This window comes from Brienomyrus brachyistius, chromosome 7 (genome assembly GCF_023856365.1).
Source record: "Brienomyrus brachyistius isolate T26 chromosome 7, BBRACH_0.4, whole genome shotgun sequence".
Taxonomy (NCBI): domain Eukaryota; kingdom Metazoa; phylum Chordata; class Actinopteri; order Osteoglossiformes; family Mormyridae; genus Brienomyrus; species Brienomyrus brachyistius.
This window is the reverse complement of record NC_064539.1, coordinates 2,115,634-2,132,311: the sequence shown is the minus strand read 5'-3', so window position 1 is coordinate 2,132,311 and position 16,678 is coordinate 2,115,634. Positions and strand designations below refer to the sequence as shown.

The 16,678-nt window shown below is 43.5% G+C and overlaps 1 protein-coding gene across 5 annotated transcripts; it reads right to left on the bottom strand.

Annotated features, from left to right (window-relative positions):
- Positions 1–46: 46 nt before the first annotated feature.
- Positions 47–14,147, bottom strand: srek1 (splicing regulatory glutamine/lysine-rich protein 1). 5 transcript variants are annotated; one of them, XM_049019544.1, is made up of 13 exons: positions 12,847–12,981; positions 11,481–11,840; positions 10,666–10,791; positions 10,204–10,319; positions 6,901–7,065; positions 4,852–5,030; positions 4,162–4,295; positions 3,685–3,796; positions 3,490–3,609; positions 3,272–3,415; positions 2,654–2,725; positions 2,352–2,517; positions 47–1,390 (listed from the first exon to the last, which is right to left on the bottom strand). In XM_049019544.1, the coding sequence occupies exons 3-13, from the start codon at positions 10,694–10,696 to the stop codon at positions 1,238–1,240; spliced, it is 1,392 nt and encodes a 463-aa protein (XP_048875501.1). In that variant the 5' UTR covers positions 10,697–10,791; positions 11,481–11,840; positions 12,847–12,981; the 3' UTR covers positions 47–1,237. The 5 variants fall into 5 exon arrangements, with proteins under 5 accessions (XP_048875501.1, XP_048875502.1, XP_048875499.1 ...); XM_049019545.1 differs by having other exon boundaries at positions 11,481–12,039; positions 12,847–12,980; XM_049019542.1 differs by lacking the exons at positions 10,666–10,791; positions 11,481–11,840 and adding an exon at positions 13,841–14,147 and having other exon boundaries at positions 12,847–12,980.
- Positions 14,148–16,678: the final 2,531 nt, after the last annotated feature.

Genomic DNA, 16,678 nt, shown 5'->3' with positions numbered 1-16,678 from the left:
TTAATTACTCAAAGCACAAAATACAAAGCAAAACTCTGAAACTTGATGCAAAAGAATTGCCACTTTATCAAAAAAAAGTCACCCTCTAAAGAAACTTTAGAAGTATACAAATGGTGTACAATCGGGGAAGTCCACACTGACTCTCCACACAGTTAAAAATGATATATATATATTTTTAACACACTTCAAAATGTGTCACGCCTGTAATAACACTTCTGTCCTGAGTAAATCATTTCTTCCAAAAGACCAAATTCAGACTCAAACACACAATGGGTAATCCATCATCTTAGGGGAATAGAAAATGAAATACAAAACACATAGCTGAAAAGTCTTTTGTATAACACATATCAGTTCCTAGACATACATGGGTGCTTGTGGCTATTGGCGAAACAAAGTACTGCTCTAAAAAGTAAAACGTTTAAACTTCTGGGTTTAAAACCTCGGTTAAAACGGGCAAAGCTCTGTGAGATGCCTTATAAAACTGCAGAGCACGAAGAGGCGTCTCTACATCTCTGACCAGCCATGACTGTGTGTTCAGTGTTCTGTTCCCCTTTTGCGTGCTCACACCACTGAAGCAGACTGCTGCTCGTCCAGGACGCCCCTTCGTCTTCCACCGGAGGCACTTGTGTTGCTGTGCTTGCAGACCTTTTGTTCTTTTCAGCTGATGGGGGCTTACGAAAAATTTGCCAAAAGTACAGTGCGGCCCGCCTGACACCGCAGGACACATGTAACTGAATTTGGCATTGGGACGGGGGAGGGGTTCTCCACAGATAAGCCAAGCTGCTCTGGAGTCCCTCCATCACGGACACTCACCATTCCCCCACCATGTGAGATCTCTGCCTCTTTAAAACAAGTCGAGGTCTGCTGACCTATTTTACAATAGGGGGAATTAGCATTTCTTACAAACAAGGGAATTTTTTTGTTCTTAAAAAAACAGGACATCCAACCTTGACAACGGAAAACAACTTTCATGTGGGGGGGGGGGGGGGGGGAAATGAGAAAGCAGAACAAGAATCTACGCGTTTAATATAGCTGGTACTGAAATGAAGGTACTATTAGTGTGAAGGAGAGTGCGACGGGTTCATCCATTTTCTGTACATGTTGGGTGACAAATGGATTCACAGGAAGAGGGCAATCAGCTACAGTCTGTTTGGTGAAGATCACATTGGCTGCAGGACCTACAAGAGGCAGGAAGTGGGGAGCGGGAGCAGGTGGGTAGATGGGCTCAGCGGTGCCCTCACTGATCGTCGACAACAGTGCAGGCAGTGTCCTCGCCATGCTTGCTGTAGCTGCCATTGTGTTGGAGCTGGGAGGTCATCTCCTCGCCAGCAGGCAACGAACCCTCCCGCTCACTCTCGTATGTCTTCTCCTTGTCCGAATCCCTCTCCGCCTGAAATGACCACGCGCGCATACGTCAATCCCACCCAGGCCCCATCTAAGTCAGTCTTCAGAGGTCACCTCTATGACGACCTGATGCCATCCTCCTGTGGAGTAGAGCGCGCTGTAGGCTGAGCAAAAACCCCTCAGAGTGATGTCACCGAAACCTCTGGAGCAAAGACGTGAACCATGTGGGAAACACTAACGTAAGCCATGCATGATCCTAATTTGCCCCCAACTTCATTAAATAAATGAAGAAATAAATAAAAACTACCCTAAACAAATAAGCAAACTGGATGGCATCCTGTAACGAGCCAGTAAGCTGCTGGAATGGCAGATTGTGTGTAACTTTAGCAATGTGTAAATGGATAAGAAAGCGACCTTAAACACAGTGAGACACCGCAGGCTGAACAAGGCAGCATTTGAGGAGATTTTAACAGTAACAAGGGTGTAAACAGCGCTGATGCTCTACGCAATGCCTGCGACACCCGAATTGGCACATTAGACAGCCACAGCATAAATCAGGGCGAACTGAATTTCCACCTAGACTTCACGTAATGTCAGAGACAAAACACCATCACGAAACACAAAAATGTGTCGATAACCTCCATCTTTGGGTTACTGATTAAATGGGACACCTGATTTTGAAGGGATGATGGCAAGAAGCCTGACAGGCGCATGGGAGGCAGAACACCGGGCACGCGCGCCATATTACCTCAGCGACATACCCTGGAACTCCGCCTCCCACCCCTGCCAGCAAAGGGCCAAAGGCACTTCAGGCCTCCATAGTGCAGAGAAATGTCACGTCAACCACGAGATCTGACAGATTAAGGCGTTTCTTGCTTAAACTGGGCCAAAAAACCCAACAAACATCACAGACGCACGTCAAATACTCAGCCGGCTGCTGTGAAGCACATATCAGATTCTGGCTCAATCAGATAGGAAGATTGACCTGAAAACCATGTGACACTCACATGTTGTGCGAGGAGGCCCCGGCAGACAGCAGCCGCCCTCACCTTCCCACCTTTGGACCTGCGCTCCGCCTTCTCCTCATCCCGTCCGCTCCTCCTCGACCTATCCCGATCACTCCGCTCTCGGCTGCTATCCCTCACTTTATCACGTTTCTTGTCCTTCTTGCCCCTAGAGAACAAAGATGAGAGAGGATGGTCAGGAGGGTGTGGAACCCATTTCACCACGACAGTTGAAACTTCTGAAGTGCAGCCAAAGACGACTAAAGCACAGATAGGGGAACAGCAATCACTGTTTTCCACGGCACCTCTTTGGGGATGGGGATTTCATCTTTCTCCTGGGCGTCTTGGACCGGCTCCGGCTCCTCCTCCGATGACCTCTAAAGGAGAAAAACAAAAATCAGGGTTGGAATGAGGAAATCCTGATGGGAAACATTCCAGAGGTTGTTGTTGTGAAGCCAAACTAACTGCAAAAACAAAAGGCAGCTGTTTACAGCTCAACTTCAACACAATTAAATCCAGAGGTACTAACACATTTTTCCCCGGAAGGCATGTTGCTGCTAGAGCCGTGCTGATCGTGTTACCCACTGTAGAAAGCGCCAGAAAGGACACCCCTCCGCCCCATTCGCAACTTTACTTCAGGTGCTGCGTTGACAAAGGGTGAATCTCAATATGCGTACTTGTGTTGTCGCCAAACGAGACCAAACCCATTATTTATTGCACCCCATGTTTGTTCGTGGAAGGCAAATTCACAAGACCGGTTTGACCACAAGTATGGTCTTAGCTTTCTTGGTATTGAGATTCACCCAACATGTCAGAGAACTTCCTTTTAAGGTGGAGGTAGGTGACGTGACCCCAGCCTCATTTATCACTCTGCCAGGATACGCGTGTGCAAGCAAGCCATGACCCGCTGAGGGCACGCCCACCTGCTTGTGCTGCGTGACCTGCGGGAGGCGCTGTAGCTCTTGGGGGGCGTCTTGCCCTTCTTGTCCTTGGGCTTCCTGTCCTCCTTGTCCCGGGAGCTCTCCTCTTTGGCCCGTGTTTTCCCTTCCTTCTCCTTCCTCCTGTCCCTGCGTGCGGCACACAGGATGGTCATATGACCTGCCGCATACTGGAATTACTCTGGTTCCAGACGGGGCTTCACCTGGACCGTGAACGACTTCGCGAATGCCTCCGATCCCTGGACCGCGAACGCTTTTTGTGCGAAGCGCGAGAGCCGTGGGACTCGCCAATCTTTGACCTTGACTTTGTGGAGGGACGGCTCCTGCAGGGACAAAGAGGCAGCTCATTATAGGCTGTGAGATCTCGAGAAGCTGTCGGTAAGGTCTCCAAGCTGTACCTGTGCCTAGAGCGGGACCTTTTCCTCCGTGACTGGGACCGGGAGCGCGAGCGACTCCGAGATCTCCTCAACCTCCTCGAGCTGGTAGTGGAACGTTTCTTCCCGGAATCATCTGGGAGCGAAAACAAAATCAGCGCTCATTATTGGGATAACAAAACACACACACACACACAATCTACTGAGGGCAAAGGGGATACAGAACAGGAAGAAACCAAAGAAAATCCCCTACCTGGGCTACTGACCCAATGAAATGAAAATCTGATAAACAACCATTACGTGGGGAGGAAAACTTTCTGAAGAGCCACCCACTACTCTAATCAGCTGTCTGCCCTATTTTATCAGTGTAACTGTTTCTACAGTCATTTCCACAGGATGAAGGGATTTCATACATGTACAAGATACAGAGGAATGGGGTCAAAGAGCAAAGCAAAGGGCCCAGGGCGTGAATGGGGCTCAATGAATGAGGTGCAGGCCCACCTCCCGGCTCGATGGCTGCCGCAATGGTAGACTGTGCCTCCCGGACCCGCTTCATCACCTCCTCCAGCTCCTTCGCAGCACCCTGAGGCGTCAGCTCTGGGGGCTTGACGATCGCGTTGTTGGAATGATTAATTCTGCCACAGGACAGATGTGGGAACTGAGAGGAGACAGGCTGACAAGCTACAGTGACACGCAGCCAGAGCTGCAGCTGGCCGCCCAGGAGCAGACACCCAATTGGGAGAGACAGCCATCTTCCATGAGTGCTTAACCAATACAGGGTCATAGTGAGCCAGAAGCATAGGACAAGGCAGGGGATGGATGGGCCAGCTTGCCACCCATCACAGGGCACACACAAAGTGATTTAGTGTCACTTAGAGGACTTAACATTGAAAGTATGTCAGTTAATATATCAGTATCGATGTTTATCAATCAAGACACTGACAGAGGTCCAATGCATCAGTCTTGGTCGATAGTCAGCTGGTATTTAAACCTTAATCACGATTCGAAGTTAGCAGCAGCAGAGCTAAACACACAACTACCAAAATATCGTAGAATGCAGTGGACAATCATTTTCCTTAGTGGCAGACAAGGGATTATGTCAGCTTACTAGCCACTTACAACCATACTTTAGTCTCCCAAGTTCACGCTGCTTTGCTGACGTCTCACTGCGTACATGACATGATGTCTTACTTTAACGGCCGGTCGCCGAACATAACCCCGTTGAAGGTAAGGGCCCTTGACACAGACTCCTGGTCGGCAAACTCCACAAAGGCGAAGCGCGTGGGCTGAGTCTCATCCCCTGCCATACGCACAAACTTCACGTCTCCTACTTGCTTGAAATACTCCAGCAACTGCTCTGCTGTGGTGGTCTGGTGGGGATGAGAGTGTTCATTAAAACACGGGGTATGTACGGGATCAATTACAGGGTCAAAGCGAGGCTGTAACATGTCTGTACAGAAGTAGAGTTCATCAGTACAGAAAGCAATCTAGTCCACAAACCCTTGCAGAAATCAAGATTTATGCAACTCAGATTTACCTAGGAATGGATATTAAGAGTTGAATGGTACTACTACCACCACCAAAATGGTACTTTAACCGTACTTAGTACTTTTTAGGAGAGAAAAAAAAGAACAGAATTAACTTTGCTTCATTTTCTCAGATGTACATCAAATTAACATTGAATTGCAAAATGCAACATTATTTTGAAGAAGTCACTTATATAATGTGATTATTTAAATGCAGACATTTTTATAGTAAAAAAATAGCAATGTTTTGAACAAGTGAAAAGCTGAATGCATTTTCCTTGAGGTTATTTTACTGTGTGGTAACCTTAATTTGTCTGAATCACTAAATCCGTGACATGCAACTGTGAATTTCAGAACAACATATGATCCTCTGAACATATCAAATTGAATTTATGAAAGCACTCACAACAATCAGCTGCCTAATGGTTACTTTTTCATTAATCCATATTCGTTACATTTGATTAACCCTCTGGGATCTAGGGGTAGGGAACATATTTTCACTGACTGGGTCATGATCACACATTTCTTTAAATGTCATAAACTTAATTCATCGCAAATAAAATTATTTCTTATATATTCGTTTTGGCATTACACTCATCTTAATTTTAATGTATATGGTAAATATGTCAGATTTATGTGAAGTTTGTAATTTGACAAAGTATAGACATTGCAAAATGCAGTTTGGAACACTTGCAGAAACATTATAAAAGTACATAATAAGCAATGGTGGCAGATTGTTTTCATCCCAGATATCTGATCACCAAAGTATTGGCTACATGAAGATGACTAAATAGTGTAGTTACATCATTCAGTTGGATAAATAAGAAAAACTTGTCACTATTTCTGGCCTCCTTCCATTGAATATACAAGAGCCATTCACACCTGGCCACATCCTGCCCCCCCTTTTATGGTGCTGATGGGGATGTATGTGGACCACAGTTCACCGTTGCGTTGTTCATAAAATTACCATGAAAATGCGATTTGAATACATGCTAATGCAGCTATTTAGAATGCGAATAGTAATCTTCAGTTGAGGGCAGCACTACACGCCCTCGATGCAGGTAAAACAAAGAAAAGGTTTACTTTTTGCCGATTTAACCTAATTAAAAAAACTTTAATACTTCCGACAATGGACATTATGAAAAGACAACAGATTACGGATTTAGTCAGTGGTTTTGTCACGATTCTACATAAAAATTTCAGCGAGATATACACTGAAATAGACCCGAAAAATAGGCTGCATCGCCGACGATGCACTCAATCCCAGAAGGTTATGTATGAACTCCAGACCACCAAGCATACATAACGTATCTGAGGCAATAATAGATAAACTATGAGCTAGGCAGTCAAAAACAGCTAGATGTTTCCACAGATTGCTTGTGTTTCTGCCCTTACATGTAAAAAGACTTGTTACACTTGTGGCAACAAGCATTGTTAGCATCGATTCTAGTGAAGTGTTCACACTTTTGAACGTCTAGTTCTCTTCACCATCATCACTAAAAGCAGGGTCTCTGTGTGTCTGCTACACACTGCAGCACATGAGAGAACACAAGATGGGATTCACACAAGTAGATTTTATATAAGTAGGGAGTGGCCTGTAGTATCAAACGGAAAAAAAAACAATTCTCCTGTGAAGCACATAACAGATTCTGGAACACAGACTAACCAACAGACAAATTGAGGGTGAAAGGTCATTCTGCATGCCATAACGCACCTGCGAGTTCAGGTTGCCCACGTAGACAGTCCTCCTGATCTCATCGATCTTTGAGGGATCCACATTGCCCATGATGGGGGGCTGTGCAGAAACACCACTCAAGGCTGCCACAGACGAATCCAGGCCGCTCTGCATTGCCCCAAGGTTGCTGATTGGGATTCCCAGCTGTGGGGGGGGGGGGGGGAAGCATGGCGTGCTAGCATTAGTGCCCCGTGGAAACAGAGCAGCCTGTGTGGCTACCAAACGCAACCATGGCAACATGCTGCCAAGCAACACCACTGACTGCATCCCAGCTGCACTTCAATCTAACTAAATGCTATATGATTTAAAAAGTAATCAATCCTTTACTAGTTAGAGCCACAGGCAGCCAGGATTATGGCAGAACAGACAGTGGAGACTAAAGGGTAAAAGTGCTCCATAAGCATGGACTGTTCATGTGTGTGACGTTAGCGCCCCCTATGCTGATGGAAAGGTAAGAAACCATTTTTAATTACCAATATACTATTCTGGCCTAAAAAAAACATCAGAGCAATTACATCTCAACTAGGGCTGCCACAAACAACAATTTTGCTAGAGATTAATCTATCAATGATTTTACCAATGGTTCGATCAATCTTAATGATTAATTTTCCTCCAGAAAATCAAACTGTCCCATTTAAGTATATTTTATTTTGACAACATGTTGTATGTCATTGTAGGGCTTCAGATAATGGACGGCTATTTTCAACACTATACGAACATTCACTTGTGCCAAACGTTGATAAGCCTAAAATATTGACAGATATTGTAACGCCCAAAAGTTAGCAATCTGTATAAATTCAGCGTATTCTTATGCTTATTAAATATGTTTAGTGGAGCATGCCACATGCTACCGCTTTGGTATACTATGGAAGAGATAAGCACCAAAGTGGTGGAGCAAAGAACAGCTCAGCAACCGCAACATCTTTTAAAAGAAGAGATACTGTGGTTAAACAAGGTAAAGACGTCAGTGGTGTGGTGGTAGTTTTTGATGCTTTAAGTCCAACATGGCACCATGAGTCAACATAAGATAAGGCCAGATTCTAGCCTGAAAGTTCTCAAACACTCAATGGAGTTTCTAGGTTGGCAGGCAAAACAATTTATGGCTTTATTGAGGAGTGTGTTCGGCAGCTATAAGGAAAAAGGATATTAAAAAGCACACCATACTAATGATACTTTAATAAACATGAAAACAACATCTGTGGTAGTTTTGCCTTTTCTGGTAGTCCATAACCAAGAAAAGCGTCTGTTTTTCCTCTTCAGGTGCTCATAAATAGCGCTCGTCACACTGTGGTATGCCATCAAAACTTTGCAGTGTACAAACCACCTTTTTCTTTTATGATGATTTGAATTACTCATAGTAATATATAAGGATAATATTTGTTAAACCAAATTAAAGCATTTCAGCAATCAAAAAGGTAATTTCATTAAAATGATGTTAAAAAAAAAAAAAAAAAACATGCGTCGATTTAACATGAAATTGATGCAGTATTTACAGCTATAATCTTAACCTACACCAGGGTTTCTCAACCTGTTTGTTTGATGGCCCACCTTCATAATTAAAAAAGTAGTTACTTCTCACAATGAATGTAACCACACAAACACAATACAGTTTCATTACATGTTATTAACAACAAATACGCAAATGCCACCAAGCAAGCATATAAAATCTGAATACAAATAACTTTCTTTGCATATTTGCAGTGCTGTGGTGAAAGAACCGTTGTTTTTTTTCATGAAGAAGCTCGTTGGTTTGAGAGGGTTAGTTTTCTAGTCATTGTGGGTTGATCGTGAACATGTAAATAAGAATATTTTTGAAGCTTGCAGAAAGATCGCAGGAACTCTGTAAGCCAAAAACATTGCTGAAATGATTCAGCAGCCATTCACAAACAATAAATATTATGTATCAGTAATGGTTATGCAAATGCATACTATATCTAACAGTCTTGGCTTGGATACTCCCATGCATCATCTTGGCAGCCAGCCTCACATTAGTGCGGAGTATCACATTTCTTACAATATCTTTGACTTTTTAGTGTCACTAATTTAGCATTTTTAATAATGGGTCCAAAACAATGCTCCCAGTGTATACACTAGTAACTTTATACATGCCGGGACATAATTTAGATGGTTTGTATATTACAAAAAAAAAAAAATAAATCTTGAAAGAGAATGACAAAATAATCTCACATACAAAGTGACAAAGTGTACAGTACTGGTAATAAATAGGACTTTTTATGCAATCATTCAGGCTAGCAGACCATTATGGTTACGGGTGCCCAAGTATTATTAGTGAATTTTCATATTTGCAGGCATCTTCCTTTCCTAATGTCTACTTGCTCGTTGTTGGTTTCATCTCATTTTTTCCCTGTTGAGATTTTCTGATGGCTTGAGCCTGCTATCAAGCTTCTCATTAATTGACCTATAAAAGGCACTCTACAACATTTGGAGGCCCACCTTCAATACTCACGTGGCCCACTAGGGGGCCACAGCCCACAGGTTGGGAAACACTTTTCTACATTCACTCTTTAGCTAGCCAAATCACATTGCAGGCTACTATGTTAACCCAAGGCTCATGCCAACATATAGACTTTGCTGACCTTTTGTAAATGTAAGTTTGAACCTGTCCATCATCTTAAGATTCAGGGAGAATTTTATGAAAAAAAACACACAGCTATTTAAAGGACTTCTGGGTTTTAGCCAACATCAACTAGGTGACATCAACCCATGACAAAATTTGGAGGGAATTCCTGACTCTGTGATCAGAGACATTCTTGTTTACCAACGGCCCTAATTTAAGTATATTCCAGTATCAGCCTAATATCATTCATCTGTGCCAACCACTAGTAACAAATCCAGCACAAGCGGAAAGTGTACAGTGATAGGTGGCCAGATGGTGAACAAGACCTAGAGGACAGATACTACACAGCAGGACGTAAGCCCTGCCATCTGCCCTGGGAGGCAAAAGATCAGTCTGAGTGAGAACCACAAGGAAATGGAGCAGTCAAAGAACACCCAGAAAACCTCAGACAGTTCTGGAAGAGTGTGGCATCATTTGGGGCACTGTGCAACCAGGTTGTACGAGTGTGTGGCTTTCAAAAACTATGAATGTGAAGGTCATCAATGCAGAAAAACCCACAGCAACTTTAAATGGACAATATTGTCCATTATTGTCTGACAACACTGCTAGATTCTTGTGAAATCAAGACACAATGGAAGCATCACTGACATCAACAAAAGAGCCATAAAGAAAAAGGCAGAGGTAAGGAAGAGCAGCACACTCACATTCTGCAGAGGCGCTGGTGTGGGGATGGGCAGGAGCCCGCCCCCGGGCATCAGGCTGGCGACGGGAGTGGCCGGGGCCAAGAGCGACAAGGCCTTGGCCTCCTCTGGAATTTTACCTGCAGGGCAGAGCGAACGCATTAGGGCAGGTGGTGGAGAAGAAAACACCCAACCTTCTCCTCTATGAACTCACAATCAGCCCAGTAAGTTCTAGAGAAAAAAAACAAAAGGCCTCACAAAATCTACAAGCTTAGAAACTTCTTAATAAGAGTCACATGAAGTGGAGAATACCCTTTCCTGGAATACCACATACTGTCACATCTACTCTAAGGTTTCACTGTCATTTATTAGACTACAAGAAATAATTCCTTTTTTCCCCACAAAGAATCAGATCGCTCTTTCCCTTAAAAATTAAAAAAAAATAGTAATTTAGAGAATGAGTTAACACTTTGAGGCATGGGTCACCTGTACTGGAAACATATTGGTCATGAACCATACGATATCAAGCATGGGCGCCTTTCCGTGGGGCGATCGTTTCGCAGTGTTGGAAAGGTGTGCAACACAAGACAACCGTTCATGTTGGCTGCATCACTAATAGCACACAGAACATCGGATACAGAAAAGAAGAACATTTTTAAGAACCTTTCAATATCGCCAGATGCTAAACCAAATATATATATATATATATATATAAAAATATAGCCAAAATTTTTAAGATAACCAACATTCTCTACAGATCTTCTCCCTGAATGTTACATCCCATGGGCTTGGGGAGAGGGGGGTTGAGTGCATTCCTTACTGAGCAGTAAGAAACAAAATAACCCCCCCCATCCCAGCCCCCACCCCCTCCCAAAATAACATGCAGTTTAGCACTTTGGGCAGAGGCCTTAGCTACCTCTGCTAAAGCTGACTTATGTCTACTGATTGATAATGACCCCAATTACCTGTCATAAACACTACAGTAAAGCCTAAGAAATGCTGATCTGAATTACTTTTCCCAAATTGCTGGCTATCAATCATCACAGATGTGCAAAAAAGGCCAGTTTCAAGTGTGCCATCTTAATTTGCTTTAAAAAGTGACATGACATTTTAGATTGCTATCTAAAGACTAATCATAGTTTAACATCTAAAAACATACTAAACATAGTAATTTGTCTAGAAAGCAGCAGATTTAATCCTATTGTGATTCTGAGGTCAGAAATCCTACAAAAATGAGCGTGTTTAGGAGGACGTGACTGAGAGGAAATGAAATGTTAGCGTCCCCCTTTCTGCCCACTTACAAAACACAGTCCACGGGCACTGGTCATGTCAGCCCAGACAATATTCAGACAAGCATGCGAGGAGATCATTATGGGATAACGTACTGAGGGAGAACAGAATCAAAACAGGTAAACAAGGTCAACAATTGTGATGACGTTTTTTCTCTTAAAGGCAAACAAGGGACAAGAAAACAAAATGAAATAAAATAAAATGATAAAGAAATAAAAAGAGACAAGGTGTCCATCTTGGAAGGATTCAGCGGTAATTCTCCTGGTCACATTCCCCCCTGAAGGCTGCGCTGGCCCCAACGGGAATAGTGGCTTGGCAAACAATGCCGTACACAGGCTAGTGTAGTGTACCAGCTGGGCCAGTCTAGTCATCTGATATGCACACATAATCACACAGAAAAAAAACATACAAAACCAAATTAATAAACTCAGTATCCATCTGGCACCAAGTCACCAGGACAAGCATTATTAAAATTTTTTTTTTTTTAAAGAAAAAAATATATATATAAAACGAGAACCAAATTTAGAGGGAGTGCAGAAAAAGACCACTCTTTAGAAATGGGAACAACAGCTGTTCCAGGAGAGAAGGAAATAAAACAAAAAAACAAACAAAAAAAAACAAAAAAAAGAGAGAAAGAAAGTTGTCGTTAGCTACATGTTATGTATTGGGTCATCTTACCACAGCCTTTGATAACACGACAGCAGTCAAAAACATTTGGCATTTAAAAGCATCCCACCGTAGGGTTACAGTGTATTAAAGGACAGGTGGGCTTTAAGGGTTACTAGGCAAGGGCTGCATGGGGCTCACATGGAAATACTCAGTAATGTGCAAATAGCTACACACAGAACGGGTTGTGACTTTCTGAAAAATGCCCCCCCATCATCCCTTATGAAGCATGTTGGTCTTAAAAGGAACAACATCTTAAAACCTGCAAATCGGTATTCCATTATTTTTAAATGTGGATCTGTCAATATGCCTAAATTGCTGCATACTAAAGGGAACATGACCGTTATAAAATATAACTTTAAACCAAAAAAATAATTGACCCTGGGACTCTATCAATAGAAATTTACAGGAAAAAAAGGCATCCTTGACACACACAGAATCTCGCATTTGTAAGCAGTTTGTCTCTCACACACTCTCACAAACAGTGACAGGAATTTTTGCGAAAGGAACTCAAGGATACGGGAATCCTACAACACAGAACAAACAGGCTACAGTCTTCAAGTTTAAAATTCTCTATGCCAATTACGACTACACAAAAGACAAAGGCACAGACATCCTCTTGTACTTTTGCTTATATCTGGTGGGGAAAAAACTGGTTTCACTTAATTATTCTGTGACAGTGACTCGGGCATGCGAGACGGCCATCCTCACCTTCTGCGCAGGGCACAACTATCAAAGCTCTGTCAATAAAAACCGTGTTGGTTAAGTGTTGGGCCACGCCAACACTGGAAGGCTCTCGGTATTTTATATAACATACTTTGGAGGAGAAAGAGAGCGGAGCGTTGCTGAAAGAGAAGAGAAAACGACATCAGTCAGTTATTTAGTGGAGAATAATAATCCCCCTCCCGTGCTGAATGCCCATTCTTCGAGTTGCCTAAAACCTCCGGCTGCAATTCACAGGACACGGTGAATCTTTTACTATTAAAAGTAAATCTAAAGGAACATTGAGGAAAGTCATAAAGCAAAATTACACTAAGTGTAAAAAAAAAAAAAACAAAAAAAAAAAAAATCAGAAAATGGTTTGCCGGTAACAACCGATTGCTCTTCACCGGGGGGGGGGGGAGGGGGGCACGTATATCTGTATCTATGGGTTTAGAACTAGCCAAGAATGTAATTTATTTAGTTATTACAAAGTAACAAGCTTACTATTGCAACATAATAATGCAGACGTTAATATCGGATCTGAAGTATACAGAGCATTACAGTTATATAATGGTTATGGTGCCGAGCAATAAGTGCTGTCTCGTTCGCCAAGGCCGATCTGTACCAGTCAGTCATTGTTTACATGCTATAGTTTATAAAGGTGACCTGCCATGTCGACTACAAGGTTATAAAAACTATTTATGTTTTAACATTTCAGTCAGCTGTGAGCAAAGCCAAAAGCCAGGCGTTCAGCTAGCCGCCTAAAGAGACACTGCTGGAGATTATTTAGCCAGGAGATCTAACGCTAATTAGCCTAACTGCACAATATAAACGTGAAAAGCGAAGTAAACGTGAATTTATATTCCGGCAGGGCAATACAAATTTGCTTAAACCGCTGCTGATGAACGAGGGACGCGACAACAAACGCGCTCCGTGATTTGCAAAGGCCCTTCGTATCTCCGGTGTTTCCCAGCGTCAACGAGCCGATCGGGGGCTTACGTACTCAGGCGGGTAGAGCCGCAGCTCCTCGATATCACCGAGAAAGCCGAAGAGAGTCCGCATCTGCTCGCTGCTCACCGCCGACGACAGATTGGTGACCTGAACCACGGCGGTGCCAGGGATTCCACTCATGTCCGCCCGTTCCCGAGGAGACAGCTACTGAGGGAGAGAAAATACGAGCCGCGGATACAACTCTAGCGTTTAGTTTTAATATTTTTCTTCAATTTGTCTTCTTCTGAAAGTCGGTTACTCTTGCGAGCCAGTTAAATGAAATAAGGCCTGGCGCCGTGTCGTGGCTCATAGCCACAGCGCCCCCTTCCGATCGGGATGTCATGTTTCCTAAAATTACGTCATTCCAAAGCTACGGGTTTGCATTCAAGATTCAAGAGTATTTATTTGTCTTTTGTATATCAGTACATAAAAATTCTTACTCACACTATTCAGTCAGTAACATTCACATAAAATAGGATAAAGGCACTCACAAAATGTCTACATAAAATAGACCTATGGGTAGGTACTACAGAGGCATGGATTTATGACATAAATAATTAGATAAATAATTAGAAGAAACTGCGATGGGCAGTCCCGTCCTGGGTTGTTCCCTGCCTCGTGACCATTGCTTCCGGGATAGTCTCCGGACCTCCCGCGACCCAGTAGGATAAGCAGTTTGGAAAATGGATGGATGGATGGATTAGAAGAAATTGCCGAAACAGAAGATATAGCTATATAAATGATAATATTCGAAATAAATATGTAAAATTTCTATATTGTTTTTACCTTGCACTGTAGTTTGTCCTATTGTCTCCCGTGCACCTGCACCCTGTTCTTTGAAACACGTCACAATAAAACTTTAAATTTTAAACTCAAACTTAAAACACATGACTCAAATAGGAATATGGCAAAGTTTAATGCATTAAGTATTCTGCTGTCTAGTAAACTGTGCATTTATGAAGTTGTATTATTGTTTTGAATATCATGATGACTTAAAAAAAATACCGCTGTTATGCATTTATCGATTTGTATGCATGCTTTAGTACATAACAACTATGTTTAGCATCAGTTGAAGTCGCTCCTCTGACATCATTCCCCACCTGATAAGGGCTTCTCAACTCTTCCAACCAAAGAAGCAGATGGGAATGTCTGCATATAAAACTCAAGTATCATCCAGGGTTCAACTGATTACCCAGTAAAGGCTTACAAGGATCTAGGGGCCTATCCAGGAAGAACAAGGCACAAGGCAGGGATACATACCAGACGGGATGCCAGCCCATCACGGGGCACAAGGTACAGGTACATATGTGATTTAATTAGCGAAAAAAATAGTGATACACAGCAATTTTTCTGAACCTGGTCCTCTGGGATCCGCAGGTGTTTTTGCTCTCAGCCCCCTGCCAGATAGTCCACGTTTTTGCTCCTCACCGGGAGGGATGTACTGAGCATGAAAATAGTGCATCATACAGGATGGCTATCCCTGCCATTAGATACAAACCCAGTTGAAATTTTATCTGATTTGTTTCTTCTGCACCCTGGGTATGAGGAAATGCATCCAGCCCTGCAAGCAGCCCGCCAACTTGCAGGAAAACATTTAGGGGTTGGTGGTGGGGTTGGGACTCGAGCTACCGCAAAAAGTTCACACAGTTCCGAGACCGCAGATAGGACTCTTCGCAAGAGTTACTCGGCTGCAGCCGCTCACAGGAATCCCTCAGGAGTCAATGTTATGCAACCCTGCCTTGTGTGCCATGATGGGCTGACATCCCGTCTGGTATGTAGCCCTGGAATGCACAATCCCTGTGGGAGTCAAAACCGTCAGAGAGTCAATGGGGTCAGGCCTTTTGGGGACTGGAACTGGTGTGGTGCTGAGGCGTGAGCTACTGCATGGCCACGCTTAGATCCTAATTTGAGGTGGCACATCTGGGTAAGTACGTGAACTGCCTTGTCTCCTCGGTTTGATGACCATCTTTCCCTGCGGTTGGGGGAGCTTCTTAAACTTCACATTTCAGAAGCAGCATTTTCTGAGATATGCAGACCAGGGAGTGGCCAGATCTCTGTATATGGGTATACCTATCATTCGTCTGGTCATCCTGATGGCTGCCATGCTCAGGATCCACTTTGCTGTGGCAGATTGTCTCTTCCTAATGGCGTCCAAAGTCACTTCGTTCAATGACCGTATTATGAATCTCAAGCTAAGGTACTCTCTGGGTGTCTTGTCTGTTGCCCCAGTGTATGTTCCAACTACAGTAAGTTATATCTTGGTGAAGGAAACTTTTTAATCTCACCTCTTCTCACTTCACAAGGTGACACTCTTCTGGTCATGGGTGAATTCAGAGCAACCACTGATACTGACAGGGCTGGCTATGAGGACTCTGGTCCCCATGGGTCTTTGTGAATTCTGATAACAGGTTTGTTATTGCTACTCTGAAGATTCAGCTTAGGTCCAGTAGGCTACCACCTTCTAGGAGAATGAAACTGGACCTGGCATAGACCTTCTCAGGGAGGCTGAGGAATGTGATTCCCCTGAAGATGGAACACATCCTACGGTCCCCTTTTTTAAAGATGGAGACCAGCACTCCAGTCCACCAATCCAAAGGCACTGTCCCCAATTTCACACAATGTTGAATAGGCGTGTCAGCCAAGACAGCTCAACAACATCAAGAGCTTTCAGGAACTCGGGGCAAATCTCATCCAACCCCAGAGCCTTACCACCGAAGACGTTTTTTTGACTACTGCAGTGACCTCAGCCTTAGAGATTGGTAAGTCCTCCTGAGTCTTCCTCTACTTCCTCCTATTAGTGGGATTCAGGAGGTCCTCGGAATGCTCCTTCCATCAGGATCAACTGTATCCC